The sequence below is a fragment of the Sitophilus oryzae genome, unplaced genomic scaffold (assembly GCF_002938485.1).
Source record: "Sitophilus oryzae breed Bouriz unplaced genomic scaffold, Soryzae_2.0 scaffold_965_pilon_pilon, whole genome shotgun sequence".
NCBI classification, from domain to species: Eukaryota; Metazoa; Arthropoda; class Insecta; order Coleoptera; family Curculionidae; genus Sitophilus; species Sitophilus oryzae.
This window is the reverse complement of record NW_022147600.1, coordinates 290,843-317,115: the sequence shown is the minus strand read 5'-3', so window position 1 is coordinate 317,115 and position 26,273 is coordinate 290,843. Positions and strand designations below refer to the sequence as shown.

The 26,273-nt window shown below is 30.7% G+C and overlaps 1 protein-coding gene across 1 annotated transcript; it reads right to left on the bottom strand.

Annotated features, from left to right (window-relative positions):
• Nucleotides 1-379: 379 nt before the first annotated feature.
• LOC115891081 lies at nt 380-25,375 on the bottom strand. Its single transcript, XM_030911481.1, has 3 exons — nt 25,176-25,375; nt 13,971-14,204; nt 380-2,743 (listed from the first exon to the last, which is right to left on the bottom strand). The coding sequence occupies exons 1-3, from the start codon at nt 25,237-25,239 to the stop codon at nt 2,535-2,537; spliced, it is 507 nt and encodes a 168-aa protein (XP_030767341.1). The 5' UTR covers nt 25,240-25,375; the 3' UTR covers nt 380-2,534.
• Nucleotides 25,376-26,273: the final 898 nt, after the last annotated feature.

Below are 26,273 nucleotides of genomic sequence, written 5' to 3'. Positions count from 1 at the left end.
ATATTTTTTCTCTCCCTGTCGCCGATTCTATTATATCTGTGGAATAGATTTTTTGATTAATATTAGGGGTTGTAAATGTTTGACTAAAATTAATAATTTATTATTAATTTCAAAAATTACGTAATTTCGATTATAAAATTTCTTCTATAACGTGTATTTTATTATTTTTATCCTTTTTGGACTCTAAGACGTTTTTTCTAAACTTTTATTTAAAAAAACCTGTCCTAAATCTTAATAAAATATAAAAAAGTTTAAATACGATATTTTTTTAATTTAATTATAGCTTCATTAAAATAAAAAAATTACCCGGCTATGATACGGAGAGTTCAGGTGTACTTGTTAACCGTTACGACAGAGACAACCAATCTATCGCTCGTGTCGCACTTGTTATAACCTAAAACAATAACACAACAATAACAAGACATTGTCTGACCGCATGTTCCAGCTATTTATGAATGAGATGCTCAGTCTATATTTTATTTTAAGTCTATGACTTAAACGAATTATACCAAATCAATTTAATATTACATGTCCGGTCATTTAATTATGCTAGTATTAATATTAATTTTGTCTCTTTTTCTTATTCTAGATGTATTTTTTTAATATTTCAATAGAGGTTAAGTACAAATTTTTGATTGTACAAACTGTTGAGTATTAAAGAAGTAAAAAAAATATGCAGCATTATATGATAACTAATATAACACATACATTATTTGTACATATTAGTATTTCTCTAGTAAATAAGTACTTATTTACATTAGTGCAAAAATTCACTTATATCAACAACTTTCTTAAAGCTAGGCACAGAAAAAGATTGAAAATGAATATATTTAACATCGAAATAAAAATATTTTTGGTATTTTTTTCTAGCACCTTCTACTAATTTTTTTTTGTAATATATTGTTATTAGTTATTTATTATCCTACTTACATGCTAATTTAATTCAGACAGTTCTACATTAAATAGAAATTAGATCAATTTCAAAGGCGGACATATTCTCGTATCCCGAAAATTGCCCGAAAGAAAATTCACCCAAGCAATTCACAAAACGAATATTGCCCTAATAGAAAATTGCTCAAAAATATAATTTCCCCTAAGAACATTTTTTCAATTCAACGGATTGTGGAAGATCCAACGATCCAGAAAGAAGTCTGGAATTTATGTGTAACTCACAACTTATCTTATTTGCCGCTAAAATTGTATTGCTGGTTTATTTTTATACATTTGTACCTATACCCATACTCAATGGGTAAATATAGTGTATATTGAATTTGGATAAATACCATTATATCCGGTATATAAGCAAGTATATTTACTTTCTTAATTTAAGGTACCTACTCTAACAAAATTTAATAATTTCTTGTTACGTTCGATATTGACAAAATATCTAAAAGATCACAAAATCATCAGTTAGCCAAGAATGTACAGAAGCCAATAAATACTATCAGAAACACGACAGCACAGCGTTATAAGGAGATTCCCCAACGACTGCATAGTAAATCCCCGGTATAATACCAGGAATATACCAATATAATATGCCGGGTATACCCTTACAATATTTCCCAATGGATGTATACCCTACACTTTCAATTTTTATCTGTCCTTTGGGTATTTACCCACCGTCCATCACTGAATATATTCATAGATATATTAAATGGACTGTGATTAAATGTATTGTACTCATTCTTGTATATAAGGAGTCTACATCTACAACTCCAGTATTAGAGCAATCTTTTCCAAAAATCGACATTTTCGGGAATTTTTATTTCTGTGAACTGTAATTCGGTGACATTTTTTCGGGCAACTATCTTTTCGGGTAATTTTATGTTCGGTTAACAAAATTATTTTGGGATAATTCTCTTTCGGTCAATTGTTTTCGGGCAATTTTTCTAGATTCATTTGTTCTAGATGAATGTAAACTAAAATTTTTTTGACGCGAGTAAAGAGTTGCTAGTAAAACAATCTACCAGGAATAGTAGGAAAGTAATTCGAAACAACACCGTATGATGAATTTGATATTATAGGCTAAGTTTACGAAAATATCTCGTTTACAGGGTGTTAAAGAATATGTGCCATCTCTCGTGGGGAGATTCCTCACGTACAAATAAGATTTATTTTTCGTATCAACATAGGTCCGATTCTGCTTTGTTTCGTAGCTACACGGTGTTAAAGTCTTAATAATATTTCGATTTATTATAATTTTTTTCCAAGTACTTTTAGTGATGCTGATTAGTGATAAATCTTGTTTTTAAGTGAGGAATCTCCTCGAGAATCTCCCCACGAGAGATGGCACATGTTTTTTAAAACACCCTGTATAAAATGAGAAATTTATAATACGTGTAAAAATATAAAATTGAAGTACATATTACAGTAAAATATCGTATAAACAAATTTTTAAGTAACGTATTTATAATAATGACGCATACATCTTATATTAGTTACTGAAACCCTCCATTTATGACGTATGGTCGATAATTAAGAAAAAAATCCTGAAAATTCAGATAGATGGTAAATAACGCTTATATACAACTATTTCAAAACAAAATGATACAAGTTATAAAGAAATTTAATATTAATGTAACTAGAACTGGACGAATATTTCTCCCCTCGTTGCACAAAGGTTGAGTGCAGGCACAATATTTCACTTCCACATCTCTTGTTCCAGTTGTTCTAAGGCAGCTCTTGTCATCTCGATTGTCCGGTATATATCCGCATTCTCGAATAACTCTTGTTTTGTGATAAACTGAAATAAATCAATAATGGCTCATGTAAATTGGAAATTATATACAGAAATATCTACCTACTCTTTTTAAAGAAAAGAAATTAAGAAAAAAATAATATATAAAAGTTCGGGCCACATATAAAAATCCAATCCATCCAAATCCTCCTAGTAAGGAATCGACTAAAAATACCGTGTTGATATATAAAAAAAAGAAATAAATGGTAGGGCTACTCGTATTTATTTTAAAACAGATTACAGAATTCTCGTAATTGTGTTCGTATTTAAACTATAGGTTTTTTTTTAACTGAGACGGGTTATTATTATCATTTAAACAAGATTTCATCACAATATGAATATAAATTACTATTATTACTCAATCGTCTAATTGCATTATAAACTTTTTCGATAGGCTTAGATGATAAGTTAATAAAGTTTATTTATACAAGTTGTCCCAATATTCCGTGGATATAGAACTACTGCGCATTTTTTAGATATTTTTTTTCAGAACCGTTATTCCGATTTGAATGAACTTTTGGGTGTGTGTGGGTTGCTAAGTGCTTTAACATTTGACTTTCTCAAAAATCAAGATAGAATACGGGAAGGGTGAAAACTACTCCCACCCCTACGTAAATTTTAGGATAAATCTTTTCCAACTCAACCTACGACCGATTTTTTTTATTTGATATTGATATTAAACTTATTTTTAAAAGATGGTGTATTTTTTGTGTTTTTATCTATGTCATAATTAAAAATAAATGAAGAATTAAAAATTTTTATTTTTTTAAACTTCCCGCCATGCGTGACAATCTAGTCCGTAGTTCCTACAAGCGATATTGGGGGCGCTAGTAGCAGTAGACTTGTCAACAGTGTCAAATTTAAACGTCAATTTCACTTTCCAATATTTAGTAGCGATGGGAACTATCGAATGAATTAGACTATCGAATGGTTAATGAATGAATGATTTCAACTATCGAATGGTTTTATTCGAATAGAATCATTCATTCATTTGTATACTAAAGCATATGTGACAACCTCGCCGTGCGACTAAATGGTTATCGTTGAGCCACGACTATCGAATGCTTTTGATAAATGAAATTTAGTATTCGTTTGATTTTTGTATGCGTCAGTGCATTATTAGTTCTTCCAAATTTTTATAACTTCGCTGTATAAATACTGTGCTATTTTTGCGTTTATTAAAATAGTTAAAATAAATGAAAAAAAAAAAATTGTGTGGTTTTCCGTAGTCCGATCTTTCAATTATTTAATTTTATATGGTATATGGTCTATTTTTTAATGGGAAATTTTGAGAAGTAGCAATTTTAACAGAGATGAGATGAACTTACAATTAATTTTAAAAATACATATTTGTATTTTAGATGTTTTAATAATATGAATTGGTTGAACTTAATAATCATATTTAAGTAATGTGGTTAAGTAAATGGGGTTATCGAACTCAAACTATGGGGTGAGAAAATTAAAATGAAAGTTTTACACGTGCCAATTTAATTTGGCTAATTCTTTATGCTAATTCTCTTACATGTAGTTTTTGCGAAGAAATATTTCATTTATTTTTTAAAGTAAATGCCAGTAAAAGTAAATATAATTTTTAAATAGTAATATAAAGCACCTAATATAAATAATTTTGATTTCTAATTTTTTTCTTTATATTTTCCTTCCATTACACTGCATGCTTAGAAAATTAATAAATGTTTATATTTCATGATTTTAAAATTTGTTGTTAATATAACAAATTAGTTCTGTAATTATTATTATTTAATAAACCAACGTTGCCACACACAAAAAATTTAGAGACTATATTATTTTTATATAGGATCTAATATAAATAATTTTGACATCTAATTTGTTGTTTATATTTTGCTACTGCTTAAAAAAAATATTTATATTAAATGATTTTAAATTTTGTTGTTAATAGGTATAACAAATTATTCCTGTTATTATTATTTATTAAACCAGTCTTTGCTTAAAAACATTAAAAATAATTTTCCTACATCCAAAATAACAAGTATTATTGCAGTGTAACAACAGAATATTAATAAAAAAAAATGCAGAATATATAGACATACTATCCCTAACTAACTAAAGCCAAACAATAATATTCTTTGCTAATATCAACTAATACCAAAATATGGCAACAGCGCCCTTCATAATGTATTTTCTGTGTAAATACTAGCACCTCAATAAAAAAATAATGTGTCCTTATCTATATCTGACTCCGCAAAAAATCAAAGATGCCGGCTTCTTTCATAGCATTGCCGAAACCTACGTCGCCGGGCGACAACTAAAATTCAGTTAATATTTTATTATAGTCGATCCTGACGAATAAATGAATTTCATAAATGAATGAATTTTATAAATGAATAGTTTTTGCTGCCGAATTACTAGAATACAATATTTCAAGGCAGATGACGGATCTATTCGATAATTTTTATTCGAATAGTTTTCAACGAATGTTTTCTTACTAACCATCGAATTATTCGAATGAATTGCAACTATCGAATGTTTAGATAGTATTCATTCGATAGTTCCCACTACTAGGTAATATTTAGCAAGGCGCTCGCACTTCTCCTTGTGTATGTGTTTTGTGGTTAGATTTGTATTTTGTTGATTTTGCGTTTGGCGTTAAATACTTTGAGTTTTCAATTTTGTTTTATTGTACCCTCTTTATTATTTTTGTAATGAAGGTTTTTAAAGTTTGTTTTGTGAAGGGCTGTCTAAATAACTCTGAAGGCTCTTCAGAAAAAGTTTTTATAACTGTTCCTGTGGATGAAAGCCGTCGAAGAGCCTGGTTTGAAGCGGCAAAACAACAATATGTCAGCATAAGTACGAGATTTTGCTGTGAAGATCATTTTAACGTAAGTTCGTTAAGTTTTATTTTACAATTAATTTTATATCTACTTTAAAATACATTTCGAAAAATGGTTTTTATTTACCTTTGTACCTGGTGGCAAACCGTGACACTTTTGATAGGTGACGTCAGAGATCGCAAAAGTATAAATTTGAAATTCTTAATATTGATTAATTTTTTTAAAAAAATGAGATAAAATTGAAGTAAAATAAAAAAATACGGGTGTCATAAAATTATATGAAGATTAATTATTTGCAATAAAAAAACTATGGTTAAACTCCGGATTCTATTGGCTGAAAAATTCATCTGTCAGAATTTTTATCTGTCAAATTCATCTGTCAAAAATTTCAGCCAATAGAATTACTGGAAATCTATTCAAGGTCGTTACGCCGCCGCCGTTACGCCGATACGCCGTTTCTATGATAGTGTGGATGCACCCACATACAATCTATTATGCTCTAATAATCTAATTGGCGAAAATATGGATTTTAGATTAGTATCACAAATTATTATATTTGACAAGCTTCATAAAAAACTTTAAAAAAAATAATGCAATTTATGTTAATTAACGTTCGTGTTTATTTTCGATTAATACCCTCTAACGGCCAAACGAAGCACTTTTGTATAAAGGTAAATTATGTGCAATCAACTTATTTTGTTTCAAAAATTACGTAATTGTTCTGTGTCCACGAAATATTGGAACTCTCTGTGTATTTTGTGGGTCTGCTTTGGAAAAATAAATTCTCCAAAAAAAAAAAATTCTCAAAAACTATGTGGGGTCGTCCTTTTCTTGACAACTTCTTGATCTTGTCTTGATCTTGTCTTGATTTCAAGACAAGATCAAGACAAGAAATGATTTTTGATTTTCACGACAAGACAAGAAATTACTTCTCAAGATCAAGATTTCTTGACAAGAAATCAAGAAAATCTTGAAATTTCTTGAAAATATAAAATAAAAAAGAAATACTCATTTACTTAGGTATTTGTAAATTATATGAATACCCATAAATTGATGAATAAAAAAATTATTAAGCAAAAAATATTTGTACGAAGCGGCACTTTGTCGGATGTCCAATGTCCAAAGTTGACATAAGTACGTCCAAATTCAGATGTCCAAAGTTGGCATATTGTGGGCCAACAATGTTATGGCCTACGATATTAGAGTAAAAAAAAACTTTGCAAAGCGGGTTTACTTCAGTGGCATACAGACTTTTTGAATTAACGTAAATGTAGGCCACTGAAGTAGAGTAGCTTTTGTCATTGTTATTTTGACTGTTTTTATCTGTAGTAGTATTATCACCGTCACTACTGTCAAAGTCACTACTGTTTGACCAGCGGATCTGAAGCTACGGAAGGAATGCGAGAAAAAAAAATCGATATTGCCACGTTTATCTATAAAATTGCAAAATTGCCAGACATGAACTATAAATTTAATATATTTTTATTATATATAATCTGTTTAGCATATATTCTGACGAATATTACTAAGGAATTTTAACGTAGTTCATATTGTTCGATATGTTTTATTTAATAACTTATTTCTTTCATTCTGTATAATCTGCTTATTATGAAAGTTGAATGCGCATGGCCGCGCATGGCCGCCTATTCATCGAACATGATTGGCGAGACTACGTCCTTTCCTATTCGCTTGCTTTATCCCCAACTTCACGGTCTCTTCTGAAAAGAGTAGGAATATTGAATACTATTGAAATATCCAGTGGCGGTGTCATTTTTTTGATCATTATTACTTTATTTCATTATTTTATACCGGTTATCCTAAACTTTATTCCTATATTTTTCGTATATTTGATAGTTAAGTTGTGTTTTATTGTTTTGTTATCTTGTTATAATGTTTTTCGTTCGTAGTTTTTAATTATTAATATCAAGTTTGATCGTATATTTGTGTTTTAAAACGAATAAATTTGTTAAGGGTAAGACGCTACATAGTCAGACAAGAGAAATAATAGCTAATTTATATAGGTAAGTTAATAATAACGTGGATGAAATCTCATTTGGTGTATTTCCTTGTGTTCATAATAGGGTTTGCGATGAAGAAGCTACAGAGAGTTCGCTTGAGTTGCCGCTTAAACGTAAACTTGAGCGGATATTTCTTTATACCGGAGTTAGCGTATCGGCTATAAAAAAATTCACACAGAAGATAAAAAAAAGGCTGAAAACTAACCCCGATAAAATGATATCCTCTCTGGAAAGAAACGACCACGTGAGACTGCTGTCGAAAAGCTCAACGACTTTTTCGAAGTGGTCAGGAATTTGATAAATAGATTTTATCTCGAATTCAAACTCGTCCCCACAATTAGAAAGCTTTTGCAAAAATTGCAGGAAGAATCGAATTTTCCTTTTGCAGGGAAACGCTTAGGGGGTTATTAAAATCAAATGAATTTTTTTGGCGTAAATGTTAAAATAACAGATAAATATTAATGGAGCGGCCCATTATATTGCAGAGAGAGATATAAATATATATACGCGAAATTCGAAAATATAGCCAAGTATTATCTATTTGGATGTAACATATGGGTAGACAATGACCTAACCTTTAAAAACTGCTGGCGGAGCGATACCATATCTGGTGTAATAGGCAATATCAGATCTACTGATGAGTAAAATTATGTTTTGTTTGCGCTTCCAAAGTTAACTATTTTCAAGATTTTTTTTTGCTGGAAATAGTTATATCTAAAATTATGTATTATAGAAAAAAATATAGTTAGTACAGATATATAAATAAATATACCTCAAGACTCAGTCTTGATCATCTGCTGATGGCAGACATGGTTAGCGAAACGTGGTCCAGTGTAAAATTAAAAGTGTTTTGGTGTATTGTACTGATTTAGTGTTTTATTTTGCTGTGTAACACCAAAGGTTCCAACCCCCAGCTGTAATTATTTCTTCTATTATATTAACAACACAATAATAAAATGATTCAAAATATTTAAGGGAGCTTTAATAAAAGCTTTTAGTGTTTATCTGCTAACTCAACAGTAACGATTCAAACAGCATAAAGTTGTTTGAAAAAAATTATTAATCTGAGTATTATATTTATGATACACATTATTTTCATATAACACCGTACGCCCATGCCTATTTTATGAATGAAATTGGGCGTGTTTTGTTTACAACTGCGTTCCCCTGCCGATACCCTGTAGCTACAGATCCGTTGATCACACTATAATTAAACTTCTACGTCCAGGTGTCTGAGGTGGTAGATATTCTGAACCAGATTCACAATTACAAATGGCTCAGATTTGCTGCTGAACGAACCATCACAATCGCTCATTTTAATATTAGATAATTATAATAATAATTAACAAAATTATGTAAATCTGATGATTTTGGCTACTGTAGTATAATGAGCCCAAAGTTTTTGAAAATTAGATGCCTGACCCTCGATTTTACGCATAAAGCATAAACATCACATTAACCAATCTCACCGCGACTTTTAAACAGGCGGTTCCCCTTTTGTCAAGAAATTTCAAGATTTCTTGAATCAAGACAAGAAATCAACTCTCAAGAAATGGCCAAGACAAGATTTTTTTTAATTCTTGAAAATATTTCAAGACAAGACAAGAAATTGCTTGTCAAGAGAAGATTTCTTGTCTTGCCGATCCCTAACTAGGGGGACCATTAGACGAAAGGAAATTTGTCGGTAGAGTTGAAAAATACTTCTACTAAGATTTATGTAGGGGTAGATGTAGTTTTCACCCTTCCCGTACTTTTTCTTGATTTTTGAGAAAGTCAAATATTAAAGCACTTAGCAAAACATAGACTCGCAAAATTTCATTCAAATCGGAATAACGGTTCTTAAAATGTGGTTATTTTTTTAAAGTTTGAAGTCCTCTAGCGGACAAACGAAGCACTTTTGTATAGAGGTAAATTGTGTCCAATGAACTTATTTTGATTCCAAAAATACGTAGTAGTTACGGAATATTGGCACACCCTCTATAAAAAAAATCATAAAATAGTATTTCAAAAAGATTTGTCATTTTAGCGGCCTCCTAGCACAAAAAGCTTTTCATCCTCTCTTTGATCGAATCAATCTGAAACAGAATATATGTCAGCTTTTGACATTTTCGCTTAAAAACATTTGTACTATAAATTTCAGTCTATGTAGAGTGCCATGGCTGTGTTAAAAATAAAATTAGATTTGATCGTCTAATGTTTTTCGTGTCTTGATCTGTTAAGAGTCTATTACGCTGTACGTTCTGGTCGCTCTAAGGGGTCGGGTAAAGCGTGTGTGTGGCCGAAGGAAATATAATATTATATTTCAGAAATATGCCTAAGACTTAGCCCGATCCTGTCATGTTAAGCCACACCCAAAATTCCAAACACACGTGCTTTGATTAAGGCTTGATTAAAGTTTGCAGAGCTTCAGCATTTGCCATAAAATAGTGAGCAATTTGTTACAAAACCATATAAATTATATAACACTGTAATCACAAAATTTCAATCTATTTCCGTATTGTAACAGAATTTAAAATTATGTCTTTGTTTTCGAGAAAATTTAATCCAAAAATAAGGATTATTTTGTTGATGTTTGACCATCAAAATCTTGAAAATAAAGAAGTTGTCTAAAAATGTGCTACAATACGAATATAGTATAATCCTTTATCTTTAATTTCCTTCTTCATTTGTGTAAAAATACTTAGCCTGTTTTACATAAAACGTTAAATGCCGAAAGCTTATTTGCTAGTGAAATGGACTCTTAAAAGATGCCCAAATGCCAAAGATGCTAAAGGTGTATTTTTAATCATATTTCAATTTTTTCAAACAGAACAAGGGTGTTTGTAGGTTGTGGCACATTAGCATATTTGTAAAAAGTATTTTATTACGAATAATTTGGATCCACACACTTGGTATTTCGAGTCAAATTGTCGTTTTGAACCACATGTTACAATGGGCGCGTTCAGGGAACACAGCCGCTGACATTCAGCGTAGAATTTCACTGAACAGCAGCTTACGATATTCCCTAAACGGCACAAAGCAGCAGAAAGAACAAGAAACAGTAGCTGTAGCTCTCTGTCTACTATAAAAATTTGAGAGGATTATAAATAAATCGTCTTCGTCAAATCCGTTTATAATCGATCGAATAAAAAATATTTTGAAAAAAGAATTATTACTAGGTGATCATTTAATAAATGAAAATATAGATATTATTTGACAATACAGTATTAAGCATTAAATTTCTAAAAAATAGCAGTTTATAAATAATTTTACCTATACACCTAAACAAAACAACTTAAAATAACAGGAACTGGCACCTTTTACGCATTTTTTGTCGATGGTATGGTACAAATAAAATTACTGAAGGTGTAAATACCCTACAATAAAAAAACGACGTCAGGGGTGATGTGGAGGTAAAGATTGCTGTTGTTTTATAAGTAAACTTATACAGGGTCCGGCAATAGTACGTCGGGCATCTGTAGCTCCTAGAATAAAAAACTTGGAAGTTTTGTTTAAGTGCAAACCTAAAAAAGCTCAAAAAAGTGTGAGTGGATCTGGATGATTTTTTTAAATGGAACACCCTGTATATTACTGCACTTTTGGCTTCCTTTCTGATCACTTTACATAATCCTAAGATATGAGTAAATATATTTCGATAGTTTCAGAGATATTAAAAAATAAATCAAAAATATTATAGTTTTCAACCCTTCTTAAAAACATTATTAAAAATACAAGAACTGCTCTGAAATCAAAACTATATTAGGTATTCATTTTAGATAGCCTGTTCTTACTTTGCTATAAATATGGTAATTGTAAATCATACAGGATGTTCAATATTCTACGCCAAACTTTCTAAAATATAAAATATTTTTCTTTGTTTTTTTAAATAGAACACTCTGTATATTATTTTTTTATTATATGGAGAGTTAAAAAATGAACATTTTTTGTATTCAAAGTATTTCAAAATTCTTAATAGTTTTGCAGATACACGCAGTATTATTTCATATGGCACATTCAATGGTAAAATACGAGAGAAAAATTATTGGGTGGCTGCGAAACCGTTAAAAATTTTGAAATACTCTAAATACAAAAAATGTTCATTTTTTAATTCTCCATCTATTGAAAAAATAATATACAGGGTGTTCCATATAAAAAAAACTAAGAAAAATTATTTTATATTTTAGAAAGTTTGGCGTAGAATTTTGAACATCCTGTATGATTTGCGATTTTCATATTTATAGCAAAGTAAGAACAGACCATCTAAAGTAAATACCTAATATAGTTTTGATTTCAGAACAGTTCTTGTATTATTAATAATTTTGAAAGAATGGCTGAAAAATACATAATTTTTATTTATTTATTAATATCTCTGAAATTATCGAAATATATTTACTCATGTCTTAGGATTATGTAAAGTGATCTAAAAAGAAGCCAAAAATGCAATAATAAACAGGGTGTTCCATTTAAAAAAAATCATCTCGATCCACTCACACTTGTTTGAGCCACCCTATAGAAGTTAAAATATTTTCGTGAAATACATCCTAGTATATAATTTAGGTTTGCACTTAAACAAAATTTCCAAGTTCTTTATTCTAGGAGCTACAGATGCCCGACGCACTATTGCCGGACCCTGTATAGTTAATCACTGTTTAGCCTTTAAACAAAGTTTATACAAACGGTGCAAGTGGGCATAAATTTCGTTTTTTTATCTGAAAAAAATAAAAGAAGTTATAGGGGTCAGACACTTTTGAGACCCGACGAAATAAGCAAAATCGATTTTTCAAAATTTTTCGAAAAAATTCCTCGGCACCTCCCTGTCGATTTTGTCAAAAACCGAAATCTCTCAGATCGCAACTAAAATATGCTCACAGATAGTTCATTTTATGTAGAATTGACTGTCGAAAACCGTTTTCCGATATCTCTAACAGATTTCGAGTTATTTGAGAAAATCTACAAAAGAAATATTTTTTTCTGTTTTTCGAAACATTTAACACCAAATATCTCTGGAACAAAAGGTGTGAATCTCAAAAACGATACCGTTTTTGTAAAGTATACATTCAGCGCTACAACTAGGGAATGCGTCAAATCAACTGCCGGACATAATTATCGGGAAAAGCAAAATTTTAGGGTAAATTTAAAGTTGAATATCTCTTGAACTAAAAAAGATTTTGGGATGCGGTTTGGACCAGGTTTTAGATGCATCTATTGTGATTAATATGACCGGTATAGATATAAGTATAAGCCGCTTTCGTTTTGCATTTGTAGCAAGGGACTGATCTTTTTCCCCAATGAACTGAACTGATCTACTCAAATGTTACACCTCTGTTGTCGCAAGGCAACAGCTAATTTATGTGTATACAGGGTCCGAACTGTAATCCGGAAACTTCGGCAGCATATTCTGCAGATAAAAATAAGTAAAAAAGTTCGTATAAATGTATGTCATAAAATGCTTAGTTTCAGAGATACAGTGTGTAGAAGTTTTATTTTTATTTCGATTTTTTCTAAATAACTTCTGAAGTAACGTCAATATTGTGATGGAAATTGGTGTCTGGCAGTTTTTTGGCATGAAAAATTTTATTTTGATGTCAATATGTCTCCTACTGATAGAGGGCGCCACCTACATGTGTTTTAACTATTTTAAAGCGTAATAACTTTTTGTCAGTACCTGTATAAAACTACCGAGTAAAAAAATATACATCTCTGTGACTTTTTACGTAAAAAATGTCTCTTTGTAAAAATCGCTCCGAGCAACCGTTCTTAAGATATTTAGAATGGAATTAGTCAATACATATCATTATTGACGAAAAATAAATACGTCGAGTAGATAGTTATTTCACTTAAATAATAAATTGGGATTTTTTTTTAAATTAATCATAAATTTTTCTTCAAAAAAAATATGATAAAACAGTTTCTGTTGAACTTTGGGCACAAAAACAGTCAACATGTTTAATTTATGTCAATGATGACAGGTATTAATAATTTCAATTCCAAATATCTCGAAAACCATCACTCGTAGCGATTTTTACCAAGAGACCTTTTTCACGTAAAAAACGTCGTAAATATGTAGGTGGCGCCCTCTACTAGTAGGAGCCATATTGACATCAAAATCAAGTTTCTCGTGTCAAAATACTCCCAGACACCAATTTTCAGCCAAATAATGACGTTACTTCAGAAATTATTTGAAAAAAATCGAAATAAAAATGAAACTTCTACACCCTGTATCTCCGAAACTAAGCATTTTAGGACATACATTTATACGAACTTTTTTACAGTTCGGAACACCCTGTATTGTACAGTTTCCATCAATTGTTCAAGTTTATAAGTTATATTAGTTAATTTGGCAGAGTTTTTTTTTCTGTTGAACCGAACTGATCAGTTCAGTTCAAACGAAAATGCAAATCGAAAGCGGCTATAATGTGTTCTTACCATGTTGAACTATTTTTCGACACACCATGGGTTTCATTCGACTTTTAGGATCGGCACCCATCAGATGTTCTGGAGGCTTGATATCTGTGCAATTGACAATGCCGATGCTGTAGGGATTGAAAGGATCTCCACATCTGGGATCGTACTCTGAATTACAGTCGTAGCATTGAAGGGGTTTCTCTTTGATAAAGTAGTCATCCGTGGTGTACACTATATTTCCAGCTCGAGCACAATCTATAAAAAATTATGCTGAATTCTAGTGTTGGGAAAATTCGAATTAAATAATACGACTAATTCGATAGTAAATTAAAACTAACTAATTCGAATTATCTTTTTCGATATAATCGAGATAAAAAATAGTAGTATTTTATATTATATCTGTGGTAACCGAATTACAAATGAACATAAAACATAACCTCTTATGGACGAATACGAATATTAGTAATTAGTATAGTACTATTAGTAGTATTCTTTCGTTTGGAACGAACTGAAAATTTTCACTTAAACTGATTTATAAAGGGAATCGCGACAAAGAAAGGAACGATCCGATATAGAAAAATCCAGAAATCATTGTTATTTCCTATACCACGTAGGAATAAATCAGTTTAAGTGAAAATTTTCATTTCGTTCAGAACGAAAGAATACTACTATTATTTGGTTCATTTCCATCTCACCCAAATTTCACCGAACACCTGCCGAACACTAAAATTAATTCTTTTTTTTTTCTTTTTTTCTTCTTTTATCTAAATAATTATTATTGATTGCAACTGATAAAATAAAAAGAAATACGAACCGCACGTAAACAATGACATACTTATATCGTTTTAGAAGAAGCTTTTATTTTAGATATGAGCTTTTCAATAGGAATTGAAACAATCATAAACTCGGCACTTTTAAATTTAAAACTTTAAATTATGGTTTAATTTATTAAACGGCTTCGGCACAGTTATTAGAATACATTGAATAAAGAATATTTTTTTTATTTTTTATTCAGTGATAGAATATAGGTATGGCAATGGTTCAGAATTTGTTTAAAATAACCCCTAGACGAGCACTAGCTGGGACGAATTTATTTTTAGGTTAAATTTATAATACTACTAAATAATTCGAATTATTAATTCGATTGTGATATATGAATTATTACTAATTATTCGATGGTGAAAATAATTCGATTATTCCAATCACTACTGAATTCTATTAGGTTATATTCAGGTTTGGAGTATCTATAAAACTTAAGTTTACTTAATCCTGCAAAATACCCTAAATCACCACAATACACCAAAACACTTTTACTTATACACTTAACTGCATTTTAATCATCTGCTGATGATGCTAACATGGTTAGCAAAACGCGCGACCAGTATAAAAGTAAAAGTGTTTTGGGGTATTGTGGTGATTTAGTGTTTTATTTTTCTGTTGTAACACCAAAGGTTCCAACCCAAGAACAGTAAACTAATAGGATTGCTCATCCTCATAAGACGTACGTTCGCCTCTTCCCGCTCTTCAGCTGACCGTTGTGACGTCATTGTAGTCCTTGTCATGATAGTGTGTATTATTAGTTGCCTATGGTAACCTTATAAAAATAACAGCTGAGAAATTTTGATTTAATTATTTTGTCAATTTTAAATGTGAAAAAGGTGTCTTTAAAGTTTTTAGAGCTATAGAGTGTATAAATACGTTCATTTTGTGTTGTGGATTGTGACAAAGTGCTTACTAAGTGCCTACGATATTGTTTATTAATTAGTTTAAAGCAAAATATGGAAGTACTACTAAAAAGAATGCCTGAAAAAGGTGATGCTGGGAACTGCTGTTCTTAAAAATGCATTATTCGAGTATTTAATACGATTTATACAATTAATTTTCTATACTGCATACATATAAGGTGTTTAAATAAATAAACTAAATAATTAACGTTTTGCATCCGGCAACCAATAATGCACGTGTGTGTATTATTGGTTGCCGGATAAGGACTAATAACCATGACAAGGACTACAATGACGTTACAAAGCGAGGAGTTTTCGCATGCACCTGGCTGACACTTTTGGCTGAATGAGCAGTTCTATTAGGTTAACTGTTCTTGGTTCCAACTCCCAACTGTAAATACTTAATCCTGTTAATTTAAACTGGATATTTAATCGTTTAATCAAATGTTATACAGGGTGTTTTAAGAAACATGTGCCATCACTTCTGGGGGAAATCCTTATGTAAAAATATTATTTAATTTTTATATCAACATAATCTAAAATTCCGATTCTGTTTTGTTTTGTAACTTGAGGGGAGTAGTCTTCATTTTTTTTATTTATTATGATTTTCTTTCAAGTGCTTTTAGTGATTCGAATTAAATTTTGAGGGCAAAAGTTACTATGAGTGCTACATATTTGAATGCTAAAAAAGTGTCGATAGGGACACCAGGGACGTGCATATGGGTTATCACTGGAACTTTATGTAGGCCGTTTAATACCTATTAAAAGTTGTATCTCTGTTGTGTATTTTGTTGTGTGTTTCTATCTCATTGACGAAATAAAAGAAATGTATTAATCACAATTAATAAAATAAAAATAAAATTAATAAATTATTTATTTAATCTTATTTATTGTTCTATGTAAGTGAAAGAAAAGAAGAAAGCGAAAAAAAAAACACTAAAACTTTGTTCACTTTTCAAAGCTTTCAAATGTACGAATTATTGAATTGAAAAAAATTACTCTCAGATAGATTTTTTAGGAAATTTTATGGTCTACAAGAATCTGCGACGTAAAACTTTTTATCGTAAACCGTTTCAAAGTTATGGTATCCAAAAGAATCCTTTATCGGTATTTCGCAACTGCACAGCAAGAAAAATCTACAAAATAAAATAGTTATTTTTTGTAGACACTTCTGCGTTAAACCTAAACGGACACTGTTTGTCAGAAGTTATGTTTACAGTAATAAAAATGTGCCCAACGAAGAAAAAAATGCTTAACGTTTCGGAAAGTTTATCTCTTTCCGTCGTCGGAAGCAAAAAAATACAAAGAATAAAGAAAAAAACTATTTAAAATATTTAAATTCAACTATTCGAGATCACTTTACTTTTTTAAAACAGATACGTCTACAAGAAACCGTTGACGTTCTGTTAAAATGACATTATATCAAGTTAAACTTCAAAATTAACAATTACTACCTGATAACAATTTCAACTATTCGAGAACACTTCAGAAAAAAAAGTAAAGTGTAGTAAAAGTAAATTTTTTTCTTCTGTTTTTATATATTCCCCTCACTATTTCAATTTTTATTTTATTTTGACTTCGGCTAAGGGCATTGCGGCGGGTTGCTGTTGGCTACCCCCGCAGCTGTGCCAGACGAAGCCCACAATCCTGGGCGACTTTAGTTCTAGGCTGCAAATTGGGGTCTTCGTTTGCTCCTTTTGTTTTTCATCATCTTTTTTTTTCATCTACTAGGTTGCAGCCGGTGCCTCGTGCATCGTCCGGTTCCTGGTTTATATTTTTTGGAATCGTTGTCATCGCTTGCTGATTCCTTACCGTACTGATGATGCCGGAAGGCAGTTACACTAATGTACACTGATGTAGGTGTGGTTGTTGTGTGTGAGTGTGAATGTCTACAATAGTGTACACTGGTGTATACGGTTACGAGTTTGTTGAGGGCTTGCCGACTAATGTTTTCCTTCTGTTCCTATTAAAGGCAAACAGAGACTGATTTTTGTAGTATTTTTATACTACATATTATATAATTTGGGAATGATATATTTTTAATTTGATCTAAAATATATATTTACCTAATTTAGAATTCTTATTTATTTCCGAAAAAATTCTCCCAGGACTAAAGAAGCGAAAAATTTAATAGCGGTGCTTTTCGCGCAATTTGTTTGGTGGTGAAAGATTTACCAATTGATCGTAAAAATCTGTGCCTATACATATTTAAACATAATTTCTGAAAAGTTCATTGTTATTATTTGTATCCTCTACGATAAAAAATGACTTTTTGACTCGTAGAGTTGCTGTATTCAAGATAAGAATGCCCGAGTAGAATACATCGGGTCTCATTAAAGGCGGGAGAATTTTAAATCGTAAATATGTTTACTGTGTAAAATTATAATATCATCTTGTTTTATGTGTATATGTATACGATACTGCTTAGAATTAGTACTGTACACACACATGTATGCTTTTAGATGAACATTCATAATGATTTTTTTAGAATATATAGAAGAACTCGGGTGAAACCATTTTTTTGGCATTTTATTGGCCGAAGTCAAAAATATAAAACTACCGACTTACGTTGCAATAGATACAATAGTTCTGAAGATATTGTCATTTAAAATAAACGTATTATTTTTATTTTTTTGACATAACTAATCAAGATACCGGAGTTTTCTTCATAGGTGTTTGTCAAACTTCTAATTAAGCAACTTTTGTCCCATTTAACCGAATTCGTATCTCTCGTAGTTTCTGAGATGCCAATGTTGAGCATCGAAATTGTCGCCACCCTATATAATACAGGGTGAGTCTTAAATAAGTGCAAATATTTTCAGGGCTGGTAGATCTCGATAAAAGACACTTTTTTTACCATTTTTCAAATAAGTCCAAAATAACCGAGTTATTTAAGTTTGACAATTTAAAACAAAATGATTTTTTTTGGAAAAATTTTGAGAGCCACCGGATTTTTTCTGTATTTGCATCCCTTTTAGTGCCGTAACCATAGAGTAAAGCTGTAACCACGGCATATAAATCTAGTGTTGGGAAAATTCGAATTAAATAATACGACTAATTCGATAGTAAATTAAAACTAACTAATTCGAATTATCTTTTTCGATATAATCGAGATAAAAAATAGTAGTATTTTATATTATATCTGTGGTAACCGAATTACAAATGAACATAAAACATAACCTCTTATGGACGAAACGAATATTAGTAATTAGTATAGTACTATTAGTAGTATTCTTTCGTTCTGAACGAACTGAAAATTTTCACTTAAACTGATTTATAAAGGGAATCGACAAAGAAAGGAACGGTCCGATATAGAAAAATCCAGAAATCATTGTTATTTCCTATACCACGTAGGAATAAATCAGTTTAAGTGAAAATTTTCATTTCGTTCAGAACGAAAGAATACTAGTATTATTTGGTTCATTTCCATCTCACCCAAACTTCACCGAACACTAAAATTAATTTTCTTCTTTTATCTAAATAATTATTGATTGCAACTGATAAAATAAAAAGAAATACAAACCGCACGTAAACAAGGACATACTTATATCGTTTTAGAAGAAGCTTTTATTTTAGATGAGCTTTTCAATAGGAATTGAAACAATCATAAACACGGCACTTTTAAATTTAAAACTTTAAATTATGGTTTTATTTATTAAACGGCTTCGGCACAGTTAATAGAATACATTGAATAAAGAATTTATTTATTTATTTTTTATTCAGTGATAGAATATAGGTATGGCAATGGTTCAGATTTGTTTAAAATAGCCCCTAGACGAGCACTAGCTGGGACGAATTTATTTTTAGGTTAAATTTATAATACTACTAAATAATTCGAATTATTAATTCGATTGTGAATTATGAATTATTACTAATTATTCGATGGTGAAAATAATTCGATTATTCCCATCACTATATAAATCACACGGCAGGCCAACTCGCTTTGGCGGGAACGCTACGCGCATACCCTTGCGCACGCCGCCATTATGCGTGCCAGCGACAGAAATTAACCAGTGTCGTAGTCAGTCGTAGTCTTTGTCATCGACAACGTACAGTTACGGCAGCTTTGAGTCAGTAGCGTGCGGCTTAATTTATTTTATTCTTTTCTTGAGTGATATATTTTGTTTTTTTTAGTTTTATTTTTGTTTATTGTGTGATATATTTGGTTTTTGTAGTTTAGTAGTACAATGGAAGTCCGAAATTCTTTTTGTTTTAATACTCAGTCATTGTCTACGGCATTCAAAGTAATTTTTATTATTAGGTATCCTGCAAAATGACAAACAAGATTAATTTCTAAATTACTGTTTTTCTGATTATCCGTATCTATTTTTAATTTTTATGGATAGCTCATGACAATTCAGAGAGAAAAGAAAAGAGGTCTTACAAGATAAAGTTGTACCAGATTTTTATGAGTGCAACTGTACACTCAAATCGCTTGTCGCTAAGCTTTTATATAATATAAAATTGTGTAATGACATAATAAAAGTTTTAAAGAAAAAGCTTATTTTTTCTTTTTAATGTATTTAAATAAAAGCTTGTTTTTAAAAAGTTTTTTTTCTTAAATTTATTTTTTACCTTTTAAGTTATGCTGGTTTCTCAGTGCCACACACTTAAACTCAATTCTTTTTCTAAATATCTACTTCTAACTAAATAACTCTTCTTTAAATAACTACGTATGGGCATCCTAATAATATGTGTATCGATTTTCATAAAAAAGGAGAACTTAAAAAAACGACAGCTGTCAAATTTTACAGTTCAATTGTGAGACAAATAAAATGAAAACCGACTATGGGGTAGGGAGCATCCAATATATCGATTTTTATCAAAATCGGACAACTTTGAGATTTTTTTGACAGCTGTCAAATTTGACAGCTCAATTTTTTTTCTTTCCTTTTAACCCATGGCCATCCTATATATAAATTTTTATCAAAATCGGACAACATTGAAATTTTTTTGACAGCTCAATTTTTTTTCTTTCATTTTAGCCCATGGCCATCCTATATATCGATTTTTATCAAAATCGGACAACTTTCAATTTTTTTTGACAGCTGTCAAATTTGACGGCTCAATTTTTTTTTGACGACTTGGCTTTTAAAAATATAGCCAAACATTTATATTTAAATTCATCAGTTACTTTTCTTCCTTTAGCTGATTTGTTAATTTGTGCAATTTGAATATTAACAAAATATGTCCATTGATGGACATAATTTGTACGTAGCCTCTTTAGATTGTTCAATAGATAATTTATTGGGTATTTCTTTAATTCTTGTTTGTAACTCCTGGACTCCTCCTAATTTTAATTGTCTATTCTCGAAAGTTAAATGTTTAATTGATTTTTTCATTTTTACTTTTTTAGGAGTATGCGCGGTTGACGATTCATTTGTTTAGATAAAAGTATTGTGTAAATAAAATTCAGTTTCAGTCAATTACAGTATTTTTTTAATACGACCCTGTCTAGCAATAGTTTATTTTCTGGGAAATTTTTTGATACGTTTTAATCCGGCCCTGACTCGGCACCCATAATGGTGTTTTCAAGGTCAAATTTTATAGAAATTTTAAACAATGGGATCTGGGCAGAGTTAGCCTGCCGTGTGATTTATATGCCGTGCTGTAACTATGGTAATATCAGAGATTAAGAATTTATACCGTTAGAAAATTTGCGGTGAACAGGCAGTTCTAAAAAGTTTTCGAAAAATATACAGAGAAATTTAAAAGAAAATTCACGATTTTCAACATCTTTTTTTTGCGAAAACCTCATAGACGTGTTCCTGGGGTCAAAATATACTACCCCTGAAAATATTTGCACTTATTTAAGACTCACCCTGTATAATAAATACACCTTAACACCGTTTCCTTCTGTATTCCGTCAATCATTTTTTTTATATCTTGTATTTCATTTTCTTCGCCGTAGGCCATGCCTCAAGTTTAATCACCCTGTACAAACAGAATTCAGTTCAAATGACAAAAGTTCCAGAAAAATGACCCACAAATCGAATTGAATTATTAATAAAACAAACGTTTTTATTGCCTCGTATTTCTTGTTGCTATTTACCTGTGGGGAATGTGAATAGTATATGACCCCGAACCCGAAATCAGTCAGCTAAATAATCGTTTATTTATAAAATTTATTTTTGGAAATTACATCAAATTTGTATATCTGCAGTAAAATGTTTAATAACTTTTAAAAAATTGTATAATGTTTGAATTTTATCTCTATACAAGATGTTTCAAAAAACATGTGCCATTGAGAGATCTTATTTTTTATATCAACATAGGTCCGATTCTGCTTTGTTTCGTAGCTACAGGGTGTTAAAGTCTTAATAATCTTTCGGTATACTATAATTTTCTTCCAACTGCTTTTAGTGATTTGAATTAAATTTTGAGGATAAAAGTGACTATCAGTGCTAAGTGTCGATAAATTAATCAGAGACGTGCATATGGGTTATCACTGGAATATTTTTCAAAGAAAATACATGTGCGCCACTGACTTTTTACTTACTTTTACTTACTCACAAAATTTCATTCGAAACGCTACAAGTACTTGGAAGAAAATTATAATATATCGAAAAAATATTTTAATACTGACCTTGACTTTAACACCCTGTAGCTACGAAACAAAGCAGAATCGGACCTATGTTGATATGAAAAATAAATCTTATTTTTACGTAAGAAATCTCCCCACGAGAGATGGCACATGTTTTTTGAAACACCCTGTATAGTGTCACATAACGCCCGCATCATATGGAACTTTATTAATTTATTGACTTAGGTGAAATTGGATTTCAGTAATGGTTTCTGCTTTGATTTATATTAAAAATGATATCAGAAAACTTTGCTTGTTACAGTTGAGGGTTGGAACCTTTGGTGTTACACAGCAAAATAAAAACACTAAATCGCCACAATACACCAAAACACTTTTACTTTTACACTGGACGCGCGTTTCGCTAACCATGTTGTTGAACATAAAATGGCTAGTTTAAATTTCTTAGTTCATAGATTACTTAGTTTCCCACTTTCCAACGAAAGATATGAAATAGAAAGAGATTACATTGGGAATGTAGCTGAGTGTAATGGATATTCTCCTTCACTAGTTGATAAATTAATTAGAAAACGTAGGTATAGGTTAATGATTTCTGAAAATTCGACTTTTCAAGTGGAGAAAGATACGTCTAAATATTTTTCGATACCGTTTGATAGAGAGTTATCCCGTGGTCTAAAAGGAATTTTTAAGAATGTCAGTTATAAACTTGTGTATAGTGCTAATAATAAATTACAACAATTATTAGGTAATCCAAAGGATAAAACACCTCCACTGGAAAGATCGGGTATTTATGAAATTTCTTGTAAAGATTGTAATCAGAAATATGTTCGGCAAACTAGAAGATCAATATTAACTAGATTTAAAGAACATTTAGCTCAGGTAAGATACGGTACACCGGATAAATCTTGCGTTGCCGAACATATTGTTGATAAACAACATTGTATAGATCTTAATAATTTAAAATTAATTAAACAAGTCTCAAATTACAGGCAATTAGATGCATATGAAAGCATCAGAATTAATAAATGTAAAGATAGTATGAACAGAGTCAACGGTCCAATTCCTTCAAGTTCTTTGTTCCTACTACTCTAGTGGCGGAAATCTAACTGTTACGCTCAGTTGGCACTGACTCGGTTGACTAGATTTTGCCACGCCCACTCGGTGCCCACTGAGCGAGTATATAAACGCTCAACTTGTAGATTGTACTTTAGTTTATAATCATCTGCTGATGATGCTAACATGGTTAGCGAAACGCGCGTCCAGTGTAAAAGTAAATAGTGTTTTTATTTTGCTTTGCTTGTTGCTCTCTGGTATCTGTCAAATTTGACATTTAAAGTAATAAATGGCTAAAAAATTGATTTCTTGGTTGAATTTCGAAGAATTTTATTTGAAACAGTTGCCTCTTCTCTAATTTTACATGACAGTATTTAATGCAAATTTTCAACCATCAAGATGAAAACTGTTTTTTTAACCAAATAGCAGCCCATTCTCATGATAGAAGCAAAATTATTGATAGGAGCCCGTTTGCCATCATTCCTGTATATACATTTTGTGTTTGGAATTTCTTTAAAAATTAGACCAGCTAGAGTATTTAGTTAAACAACTTTTTATAATACGTTGATTTTAAAGTCATCGGAGTCGGAGACTATATAGGGCAGTGTCTGAACAAAACAATACTATAAGTACTTATTAGTACTAGGGCTATGAGAAATATATTTTAACATATAGTATTGTAAAATAAAAACACTAAAACACCACAATACACCAAAACACTTTTACTTTTACACTGGAAGCATCATCTGCTGATGATGCTAATAGGGTTAGCGAAACGCGCGTCCAGTGTAAAAGTAAAAGTGTTTTGGTGTATTGTGGTGATTTAGTGTTTTTATTTTGCTGTGTAACACCAAAGGTTCCAACCCTCAACTGTAATATAGTATTGTGAAAATAAGTTTCAGGCATGTACTAACATACATTTCTTGATGCCATCTTGATAAATGGGGATGCTATTCATACTTTGTACCACTTTAACCTAATTTTTAATTAAAATAAAATTTATCTTTTTTTAGCTTGCTAAAGTGATGAAAATTAAATAAAGTAAATTTATTTTTCTTTAAAATCTATTAATTGATTCAATAAACTTAACTGAATTAGTGTACTTATGTAAAATTAAAAAAGAAACAAAGCATTGGGTTAATACCAGAGAAAAATAAAAAACAAAAATAAAATGCTTGCCGATGGAATTCAAAAAAGTTACCCTCAGCTTTTTAAATTTTATACTGCTTAAAAAGAAAGTGCAAGATTTCTAATAGTCATCAAGACCAATACCAAGAGTGGCCCCTGCAAGACCAAGACTACTATTAGATTGCAAAAGGAGATCTTGGTCTTGGCTTTGCTCATTATTACATTTGAAGACTCCTCTGCTCCTGAACAGTGTTTAGCTGTGTTCGAAATTAAGTTACTCAAAATAATACCAATTCAATCTAACGCCTTGGATTTTTTTTGTTAGGAATATATTCCATAAAAAATAATTTAAATCATAGAAATTTATCTAATTTGAACTTAATTTTTCTTGCCCCTCAGATCTTGCTTTCGGTCATTCAAAAAATCAGTAATAAAATTGTTCAACTGAAAAATAGGTATCTAATTAGCGGCTTGCGATTTTTCCACAATAAACACAATGTCGCGCGCTAAAAGAAACGCACCGTATAAACAGTAGCAAAGTGAAGCCAAATGTATTCTTTAAAGAAGTATTGATTGAGACTAGAATTATTGAAAATAGATTAGAATAATCTTATGCAAAACGGTATAAAAACTTAAGAAGGGTATTTTTATAAATGTTGGCTGAATTTATTTTAAGCTACGGAATATATAATCAATACCGGTTATTTTATTAGTGAGGCTTTTATGTTTACTTTATATATACCGGCAAAATTTAGTTATCATATTAAAAAATGTACTTACTTATCGTTAAGAACAAGGTAATACCGGCAATCAAAACCGAACTAAATGCACTCCTAACCAACATTTCTTCACCCCTTGATCGCTGATTAGCAACATGCACGAAACACAAACTGTCGATCTGTATTTGAACACAGAATATCGCCACTGCCTTGAGACACACACAAATATTGAGTGTAGTTGTGTTATCACTTCCGAGCCAAGTAGAGCCGGATCGGTTTATGACGTAACAGTCACTGTCGCCCTTTCCCCGCCGCTGTGTGCTTCGCACCGTGACGTCATATCGGTGGATCAATGAAAAGGGATGAAGCCTTTGAGGGGTGAGGTCAAGGTAGATATATAAGTAATATAAGAATGTTTTGCGCTAGGTGTTTCTGTTCTATATAATATGTATTCCGATATAAGTTTATAAAATTATATTTATCTAAATTAAAAGTATGATTGAGATTAAAGACAAGGTCCGAACTGTATTCCGGAAACTTCGGCACCGTATTCTACAAATAAAAATAACTAAAAAAGTTCGTATAAATATATGTTCTAAATTGCTTTGTTTCGGAGATACAGGGTGTAGAAGTTTCATTTTTATTTCGATTTTTTCCAAATAATTTCTGAAGTAACGTCAATATTTGGATGAAAATTGGTGTCTGGAAGTTTTTTGACATGAGAAATTTGATTTTGATGTCAATATGACTCCTACTTGTATAGGGCGCCTTATTTTATATGGAACTCCCAGTATATTATCGGAATAATTATGATATTCCGATATTCAATGGGAGAATATACCTATCTTCAAAATACTATTAAGGTTGCACTCTTAGGCAAAGACATTCCTAGACATTTTCATTTTTATGATTTTGCGTCAGTAGATCTCGAGGTAGATCTTTATTATTTGATAAAATCTAGGTGGCTGTGATACACCTTTCGTTAATTTAACAAAAATTGAAGGATGTAAGGATGTAGAGTAAACCATTCAACGGCAATAAAAAAAGATACACGTTTAAAATATATTTTAATTGTTACAGATTCGGCGGCATATTCTGCAGATAAAAATGTAAAAAAGTTCCTATGTATGTCCTAAAATGCTTAGTTTTGGAGATACAG

Coding starts and splice junctions, on each gene's coding strand:
- LOC115891081 (XM_030911481.1), bottom strand. CDS start 25,239: ATGTTGGTTAGGAGTGCATTTAGTTCGGTTTTGATTGCCGGTATTACC. Junction 14,205..25,175: donor TACCTTGTTCTTAACGATAA/GTAAGTACATTT, acceptor AATTTTTTATAG/ATTGTGCTCGAGCTGGAAAT. Junction 2,744..13,970: donor TCGAAAAATAGTTCAACATG/GTAAGAACACAT, acceptor GATTTATTTCAG/TTTATCACAAAACAAGAGTT.